The following is a 10,305-nucleotide window of genomic DNA, read 5'->3' as shown; positions in this document are numbered from 1 at the left end:
AAGAAAAGAAAAGATCCCTATCTAACCTGCCATCTGAGTATACCAGGAGATTGGTTTACAGGACACATTCACCCTGCGGAAAGCAAAGTTTCATTTTCTTGTTCAACTCTGGTGCCTCCAAACAATCAATGTCCACTGGAGATATCGGGGGTTTGGCGGAAGACGTTCCTTATAAGGGAAAGCTAGAGTAAATCCAAAAGTCCATTCGCCAGTGTTTATCGCCCACGGTGGCTTTTTTTCCTTTCTTTCTTTCATGATGGAAACCAATGGACCGGCGGTGTGTATGGTAGATTTTGCTTTTCAAAAAGAGTTTTTTCCCTGTTGGTTTTGATCTAGGATAACCCTTTCCTCCCTTAAATGAATGCAGTTTATTTAAAAGATGGTAAATGTACATGGTTTGTGTGTGTGTGTGTGTGTGTGTGTGCGCGTATGTGTGTTTCTATTGTCATATAAACGCATGGGCCACTGTCTTTTACATGTGAATAAATGATTTCTAGTAAAGTTAAGGTTATATCTTCTGCTCAGTTACGGATTTCCATTTCTGAAAGATCAGAGTGTGCACCCGACTAGAGCCAAATTCAATGAAGTAACAAGGGAGGAAGTTAAGTCAAATTATTTTCAACAGAATTTAAATGTTAGTTTAAATCTCTAACTGATTCTATATAAAACCTTCACTGTTATTCCGCTCAGTTTAAGGCAGCCCAAACATGGCTGGCTGAAGACCACCACTTTTGATGGTGCCACAATTACTATAAACTATGAAAAAGGTTTATTAACTGTTCAGGCGTCTGTCGTTCGAGACAAGAATTCAAAGCTCAAATGGATGTTTACTAGCTAGGGAAGGATTGTCAGAATGGGAACCCTAAATGTTTCAAACAACAGGCAGCTGTAAACAATTGCAACTAGTTAAAAAAAAAGTGTAGCGAAAAAACCGGAATATTTTCACCGTGTTTTTTACCAAGTCGTTCTGAGTTTCCTACATTTAATCACAGGAATGTAATCAGTTTCCCAACTTAGTATAAAATAACTGGCCCTTGTCTTCATTTTGAAAGTAAAAGAATGTGGTGAAGGTCCCCTCTTCACTTCATGCGGTATGACCTGGCCAAGCTGTTTACAAAACCTTGAACTGTCTAGACAACACCATAAAAGCCGAGGTTCCAAACAGCTTAATTGGGTTATATTGTACACCTTCTGGTGGATGAAAAAGAGATTTCCGCAAAGTGCAATGAAGGAAAGGAATGAGAAAAGAATTCGGCTTTTTTGAATAGAAAAAGAATAGAAAAGTGGGTCTCATTACACTTGCAACCAAAAAACGCAAAAGTACGGAAATAAGTCCGGAAATGACCAAAAAACCTTAAAAATGATCTGATGAAATCGCAAGGTGGCATAGTTGAAAAAATAAAATTTTAAACTCTTTAGCAAGAAAAACATAAGTGTATGCCTTTGAACTTCCAAAATGTCAAGGTCATCACCTTTAACCTTTCTGAATAATTAGGCGCCTTAAGGTTCCTCTGTTATTTTCAACCACCACCCACCCACTCTCTCTCTCTTTTTCTCTGTCTCTCGATCTCCTTCTCTCACAAGCACATACACACACACACACACACACTCACACACGTTAACTGCATAGCTCTCCTTATTAGCAAATGCATCACAACGCTAAGAAAATTCCAGCGTTCATGAATACTTCCTCATAACGCTATGTTCGGACAGGTCCCTAATGGAATCCGCCATTTATGTTAAAATATCTTCAATGTTTCTTACTACTTATGTGGTGTTGAGGAAATCTAGGAAAGGCCATTCTTTCGATAACCGCTCCGAGCTAAAATACCTCATGGAGAGCAGTGGAATGTAAAAAATAACTAGGTATTTTGGAGGAAAACAATATTTCCAGAGAATTCATCTTCAAATATATATTTTAACAGGAAACATTCTGTCGAATGGAGAAACATGTAATCATAGGAAACTATTAAAATATATCATTTAACATTATCACAAAAATCTCACATCTCTTCCGAGTCTTAATCCATAGTGCAAGAATAAATTATTTGATTTTCAGATCCCTATGGTGTATTTAATAAATTATCCAAGCACACATGGTCATTTAAAATGTTAAGGCACCGCAAAGATGAGCACCAGAAACTAAATATACCGATATAATCTTTGCCGAATTTTTCAACTATATTATATTTTAATGTCTGTTTAAAAACAGAAATTAAGCCCATTGTTGAATACACCTAAAAGCACCCAGGTTGAACGGAAAGCCAAAGAGAAATAAACTCCCTTGTGCTTTGCTTCTGAATTCCACAGGAGGGCGCGCTCACGTTCTGTAATGCTTACAATCGTCCTGATGTTCAAGTCTATTTTCCTTTTAATAGTAATTGTACTACTAATAAAATATCTAATATATAAGTAACGATGAGATTTCAGGGTTTTCGAAATGAGAAAATAAAGCATCAAAAAGATTTATTAAACAAATAACCCACAACCGTGACATGCTGAAGGAATATGCCACTTGAAAAGAAAATTTTGGGTCGTAATCTTTTATAAGACATCCGAGGTTTAAAAATCCTATAATTTTAAGAGAAATATAATGATATTCAGAATTCTTTCAGCAAAGCGAAAATCTGTGCATTCTTTTTAGTGCAATCTTAACACCCAAAGAACGAAAGTTATATCAAAATATCTGTGTCTTTTCCAAAGCTTATCTGTAAGATATTTAGCAAGCCTGTTCTTAAAGAAGTGTAAACACAGCTATAACATAGTTTTAGATGTGTATGTAATTTAAACAAATGACGGGCTTTGATTCTGGATATGCCTATTTAATATACGGTAAATGACAAAACGGAAGAGTACATATTTTGAATATCGGAACATCACCTTTCCAAGGGATTGTTAAATACAATCTCTCTCCTTATAATGCTGTAGAGAGCTATTAAAATGTAACTAAAAGATTTGAAAATTAAATATAACACTATACATTTCCTGGAAAATTTCCAGTGAATTTACATGTTCCTTCCCCCCCCCCCCCCACGCACTGGTAAATAATAACACCAAAGATCAGTTTGTTTTTATCTGCTTATTTGCAAAATTCACCTAAAACTAGCTAATACATGATCTACTTGGTCAACTGTATCCTCTATTTAACAAGCCCTATCCCCGTGAAATAATTAGTTGACAGTTTATTTGTTTTTTAGAAGTTCATTGTTAACTGTTTCTTAGAAATAGCTTTGCCGTCTGTAATAAAATGACATTGTCCCATCTAAGATCATTGGAATCTTTGAGGAGAAAGGTAACGCTAATCAACAGAATCCAGAATACATAGTAAACCCTCTCGCCCCAAAAATTAATTTAGTTACTTAGCTCGAGAAGGAATAAATACAGAAGTCTTTTGTTGATAGGTTGGTTGGCTGGTTTTAAAATTAACGTACTTCTTTTGAGATCTTGCCGCTTCACTCCACCTCTTGGCTTTTATATGTTTTAGCCCTTCACAATTATACTAAGGCCATTCTCAACGAATGTAAACTTGTGATTGAAATCATATTTGCTGTTAATTAAATAATTAGATGAAGATTAAAACGTGCCTTTGTTCTTTTTTGAATCATCATGTAAATTTGATGGTTCTGTGGATGGATAAGGGAGAGTATACTTTTTTATAAAACTGCCAGCGATTTCCCAATTTGTTTTGGTTGGTTCTGTCAGAACAACGAATAGAGTATTTCTGGTTAAAGAACAAATTGTTAGGAATTTATGTATAGGTAAAGGTACATATAAAATAAATAAGATTGGACGTATTCACTGGCCTATCTACACGCTAAAAGCTGATAACAACCAGATCACACACTGAGTTTTGTACTTATGTGTACAAAGAAATATGGATGCACAATAGGCTAAGGTTTAAACCATGTGCGAATATCTTCCTAATATAGGCAACGCACCTACGTGTGATCACCATTGCAGGAAAAGCTAATGTGCAATCACCATTGTTGAAATACATAATGGCATCGGTATATTTTTTTAAAAGTTCCGACAAGCCAAGCCAGAAGTTGATTCTTTCATAGAAAAACGTGACTCGCGAAAAGCAGGACAGTGTTACAATTACATTATTAAAAGAGAAAGGTCACACTATTGCAGCCAATTAATTTTTTTTTGCTAAATAAAAATATTCTTCAATCTCAAGCAATATAAGAGAGTGATATAAAACATGTAGTTCGCATTTTAGCGTCTTCCTACATTAAATCCTCAAATCGAAAGCAATATTACTAAAGACTTCCTGTGTTTCTGTCTGTTTTAAAGTTAGCTATTTCTAGCAATATCTTCTGCACTGATTAATACATCTGCAAAATATCTCTCCTTTTTCGTAACCGTTCTCCCATCCCACGCCAATAATCCGATACCAACATAGGAAATTGCAAGTAAGAATCGTTAGAACAGTTGGGAAAAAAATCAAATAACCTGTAATAACATGGGGGAGGAGAATGAAAATTAAACTTCACAACAACGTCTTTTAACCTTGAATTTCTACTACTAATATTTATTAAGACTGAAAAGCATAACGTCAACCTATAGTTTATTACAAATAGTAATCTAGTATATATGGGCCCTTTTGGGGGTCCCCTCCTTTGAAAAAAATGGGGCTTTGAAAGCAAACCTTTTATATTAATGTAGATTGTATATCTCGTTTATTGTACACTATTGATTTATTTATTCATGTTAATTACTTTATTCCATCTTCATATGATTTTAAAAATAGTGACATTAAAACCCCAGAATGTAAGTAACCATTTCCCTAAAGACTACTGCGCGTTTATTTAACTTCTGTGGCAAACACACTGCAACTTTCATAATGCTCATTTTTCCAAATAAAAGCTAGGCTGCTTCCTGTTCGATTTTAAAAAGCCATGATTTATTATGATCAAATTGAGCTATTCGACATTCCTAAACTCAGTATTAAATAATAATAATTTGAACTACATATTCTGACATGTTAAAATCATATTTTCACTTAAATCAAGGAAACGTAATGTATAAGCAGCAGCAGCAGAGTCAGCTCATTAAATTAAACAGACGCAGGAACGTAGAGCATTTAAGGATTAGGTTATTGTTTTAACTTTACTATTGAGCGAAATACATAGCAAATCTCTTGGATAATACTTCAATCGGAATATTTCTGGGACAGTCTTTCTTAAAGAGTAAATAAAGATTACGAAAGACCATTTGATGGGCATAAAATTCCTGATTAGATTTAACAGTCAAGTCTTGAACTGTGTCAAGGAAAATAGTATTTTGTTTCTTTAAACTCGGTGGGTTGTCAGGGCTGTTGTTCCAAAAGAGGAAATTGTTAGAAAGCAGGGGGAAAATCCCAGTCCGCAAGCAGTGAACTCTACTGCAATTTGTTCCTGAGCTCAGACAAATGTTAGCAATGGCTCTGATAATGATCTTAAAGATACACATAATCCCATTTTCTGTCCTAAATGCGCTGTGGCGATTAAACATACACGAATAGGGCAGGGGGGGTGTACAAGACTTAGGGAGTGCCGAAAAATCTTAAAAGCAGCTCATATTATGAAGGAAATATTTAAACTCTCTGGCAACACTGAAGCTTTAGACTGAAGCTGTAAAAGACACTGGCTCTTAACCTGACAATGATGTTGTATTTGAACAGCTGCGATAAGGTTTTAAAGGGTCTGTCTCATTGCCACAGCGAGATTTTAAATAGGGTTATTGTTTCCAACAATGTAAAGTGTACGGAAAAGTGGAACACATTCAAATACCAGGAACTCGCATAAAAATCAAATTCACGTTGCTGGAATATGCCATTTCAAACTACGTGTTTGTGCAAAAGATACAGTTTAAACGTCCCTTTATGTGCTGTTTGTTCTTAGATGTCTGGACTTTTTAAAACAGTGTTTTGATTATGTAAAGGCCCGAAACAAATAGCTAGCTGAACCTGAAACGGAATTTATCAACAAGTTCACTCTATCTGTATGAAATTCCCTGACAGCACTAGTCTTAAACGAGAAATGTTTGAGTTTGAAACTAGGCAAAAATATAATGAATTGTTTCTCGATCAAATCTGGTCTCCCACAATTTTAAAAGTAATAGCTCTGGATGCAAATATAGATACAAAGTGAGGGGGCAAACAACAAAACACATTTAAAATGTTGGAAAATAAAAGTCTAATTTGCCATGTAGGCAGTTACTATTGCTTTCTGTGATTTTTAAAAATATCCATGCTGCATTTATTCTTTTGGAAAAAAAGAAGTGCCTTGAACAGTTCTAATAAAACTGAGTTTCTGTATGTTTTTAAATGAGCAATGCTACAGAAGAAAAAAATTATCTTTACGGTGCTTTCAGTGTCCAGGGGAAGTCATTTTTTATTTTATTTTTATCTTATTTTATTTTGCATATGTAGAGACAGCGAAAGCATTGTAAAACAATTTTAGGAATCTAGGGTAACGATACACTCACGTTATGATCAAAGTCTAGCTTTTAATATTTGACGGCTTGTGTTAAAATAAAATTGACCCTCTTGGTTAGTAGCGAGGGGAAAAATCAATAGTATAATTTTCAATAATTCATAACGCGAACGCCATTATGCTAAATCTTAACTATTAATCTTATCCTTTACAAAGTCTCGATTGATTTGTTAATAAAATATCTTCCCGTGTGTGGCAACAGAGGGTATAACTCTTTAAAAAGCTTCAGAAGCAAGAAAATTACCAAGTAGCCCAAGAATGTAGATGAGAATTTTATTGATCGCCTTGATTCTTCTTAATACGTATTAATAAATTCCACAACCTTTTGTACCTTTCGCTTGTCAGAGACCAATGCTTTTACAAAATCCATAAAAGGAAAACATATTTTTCTTTGCATATAACCAATGACACTTTCGGATTTCGCACATGGTTCAGCACACCCAGTTGTCTAAAACTTTTAAGGTTTTTTTTTTCTTCTGTAATTAGTATTACTAGCATTAAGGAAAAGAGGGAGAAAGAGCCTTCCTCATGCAGTGAGCTTTTGGGGCGATTGCTCTGAGAGCACATTGCTTCCAAGTAACTGTCTTCTGCCTGAAACTGCACAGAGTCTTGAAGTAAGGAGCGTCCACGCGATCAGTAGAAACCACTTATTTTCGTACCAAAAAAAAATGTACAAACTATGGGGTTTCATGATGTACATGACAGTGGTTTTCCGGGGCGTTCTGCCTGCAAGGATCTTGTTTCATGTTTGTCCCCATCTCCTTGGACCAAGGGACAGGAAGCTGCTAGGGGTTCGGTGAATTCGGATTCAGCTCGTTTGGAATAAAACACAACTAAAAGAAATAAAGCCCCTTGTTTTAAATCAGCGCAGTGCGCCAGGGCTGCTTCGCAGGGCTCCGGAGCAGAGCGAGCACTTTCCCCCTGACGTTCTAGATGTCGCTGTTGACCACATTTCAGATTCAGCCCGGACTGTCCCGCGGAGCACGTGACTCGCGGGGAGGTAGCGGCTCAAGGCCATTTTCAAATCTCATTGGCTTGGTTGTCATGTGGTTGTGCAGAGGCATCCACAATTACACAGGGAATGTTTTCCTAGAGATGTCAGCCTACAAAGGACACAATCTCTCTTCTTCAAATTCCTCCCCAAAATGTCCTTTCCAAACAGCTCTCCTGCTGCTAATACCTTTTTAGTAGATTCTTTGATCAGTGCCTGTAGAAGTGACAGTTTTTATTCTAACAGCGCCAGCATGTATATGCCACCTAGCACAGACATTGGAACTTATGGAATGCAAACCTGTGGACTTCTACCGTCTCTGGCTAAAAGAGAAGTTAATCACCAAAATATGGGTATGAATGTACATCCTTATATACCTCAAGTAGACAGTTGGACAGATCCGAATAGGTCTTGTCGAATAGAGCAACCTGTTACACAGCAGGTATCCACTTGTTCCTTTACTACAAATATTAAGGAAGAAAGCAATTGCTGCATGTATTCTGATAAGAGAACAAAACTAATTTCTTCAGACGTCCCTTCCTACCAGAGGTTGGTCTCTGAATCATGTCCCATTGAAAATCCTGAGGTTCCTGTCCCAGGATATTTTAGACTAAGCCAGACCTACGCCACGGGGAAAACCCAAGAGTACAATAATAGTCCTGAAACGAGTTCAACTGTAATGTTACAGTTAAACCCTCGCGGCAGCTCCAAACCGCAGATATCTTCTCAACTTCAGATGGAAAAGAAAATGAATGAAAATCCGAACAACCAAGACAACTCAGCTAAAGTCTCTCAAGTGGAAAGTCCAGAGCCAAAGTCCACTTTACAAGATGAAAGGAGCTGCCTGGCTGAAGGCTCTGTGTCCAGCCCAGAAGTACAGGAGAAGGAAAGTAAAGGTCGGTATTATAAAGTTTAAACTGTAACGTGCTATAACTTGAACACGCCAGCATCGTAAAACACAGTGTAAAATACTAACAAGCAGTACAGCCATAACATTTAATGATAAGGAGGAATCGGGATGCAGGTGCTGTGTCTCTGAAGCTTTCAGAAGGGAAAAATGCTACACAAAAGATTGCAAATTCTTATTTGATATTTACATATCCTCGTATGCATCTGTGCATGCGGAGAATATATATGTTATTCTTTGTAATAAATTACTGTATCAAAAAATCAATGAAACACCTTAAAATAGCTCTGAAGCATGTACAATACGACCTATTTAACTTTTATCTTGTAATATTTTGGTCAACTATTTTCTCTCAGTCTAATTGTGGTTTGATTGCATTGAAAGTTAATTATGATCCCATTAAAATAGAGGAGAAATGGGTGCTATAAAGCTGTATAAAGTTTTAAACAAATGTACAAAGAAAACAGTAGCCCGCTGTCTGCCTGATTAAAAGTGGACTGTTTTGAGGTGGTGCTTTTGATAACCTTGGTTTTGTCTTTAAAAGTACAACATTATTTTGAAATGTATTTAAGTGATGAAGGGGATAATTATTTGATTACATTTTCCTTTTAAAAGTGCATAATAGCCTTAATTTCGAACGGGATATGGTGGAGTACAAAAAACGGGAGATTTCCTCTTATAAAATGTGCCTGGCAACCTCTAGGACCATTTTTATCACAATATGTGCACAGAAATTCCATGTATAACATTTATTTAACAATTCAAGTCTAGCTTTATCTGGGACAAAAAAATTTCTGTTGGAAAAATTCTAAAAGGGAAATGAAAAAAAAATCCGTGGTATTAGGTGCTGATTTAAAAATTATCCTTTTAGTTAAGAAAAATGCCCATATCTGCATCTATGCCTCTTTGTGTAATTCAACATACGAGATACAGGAATCTGATAGAAAATATATTGCATTAATACTTTTTAATTGAGAAATTGTCTTAATAAATGTCTCTTAAGACTTGTACTGTCATGTGCAGCCCAGATGCGTTAAAATTTTATCATTGTTCTGATGGCAGGTTAAATATTGTTCAAATGTTATGTACTAGTTGAAAACTTTGGATATAATTTTTAAAAGGGCCCCAAATTCCAAACGATAGTGAATCATTTTATCTGAACTATTTACCTTGAATCTGGCAATAATTAAATATCTATTCCAGTGCACACACCTCATACTAGCAATGTTTAATACCAACATTTAACATATCTGCCAGACACTATAGATGAGGGTTCATGGCCAAGGGTACACTTTGCCAGCCTGAGGTATTTTTGATTTTATTTTTCTTCTTCTTCTTCTTTGATTTTGATAGAGGAAATCAAGTCTGATACGCCAACAAGCAATTGGTTAACTGCAAAGAGTGGCAGAAAGAAGAGGTGTCCTTATACTAAACATCAAACACTGGAATTAGAAAAAGAATTCTTATTCAATATGTATCTCACTCGAGAGCGCCGCCTAGAGATCAGTAAGAGCGTAAACCTCACTGACAGGCAGGTCAAGATTTGGTTTCAAAACCGCAGAATGAAGCTCAAGAAGATGAGCAGGGAGAACCGAATCCGAGAACTGACCGCTAATCTGACCTTCTCTTAATCCGTAACCTGGGGGTTGAAACAGTGAGAAAGGGCACAGCACCGCCAGTTGCAAAATGCAGGAGAGACTTTGACAAAAAAAAAACCGTCATTTTTCATTTTTTTCTGATAGAATGTGACTTTTCGTCATTCATTTAGTGCTGCAAGTGAATATGTATTACTATGATGAGTATATATATATAAAAACCTAGCACGTGTAATTTATTTTTTTTCTCATCGTAATGCAGGGTAACTATGATTGAATATTATCATTTGGTCTTAACTTATTGGAACTGTCGAACATCCAAACAATGTGACT

General features: G+C 36.0%; 1 protein-coding gene across 1 annotated transcript; it reads left to right on the top strand.

Moving 5' to 3' along the window:
* Positions 1 to 7,574: 7,574 nt before the first annotated feature.
* Positions 7,575 to 10,008, top strand: HOXD10 (homeobox D10). Its single transcript, XM_030580397.1, has 2 exons — positions 7,575 to 8,366; positions 9,731 to 10,008. The coding sequence occupies exons 1-2, from the start codon at positions 7,625 to 7,627 to the stop codon at positions 10,006 to 10,008; spliced, it is 1,020 nt and encodes a 339-aa protein (XP_030436257.1). The 5' UTR covers positions 7,575 to 7,624.
* The last annotated feature ends 297 nt before the right edge of the window (positions 10,009 to 10,305 follow it).

Source organism: Gopherus evgoodei, chromosome 11 (assembly GCF_007399415.2).
Source record: "Gopherus evgoodei ecotype Sinaloan lineage chromosome 11, rGopEvg1_v1.p, whole genome shotgun sequence".
NCBI lineage: Eukaryota > Metazoa > Chordata > Testudines > Testudinidae > Gopherus > Gopherus evgoodei.
Note: the sequence above shows the minus strand (reverse complement) of the source record. Positions and strands in the feature narration are given on the sequence as shown.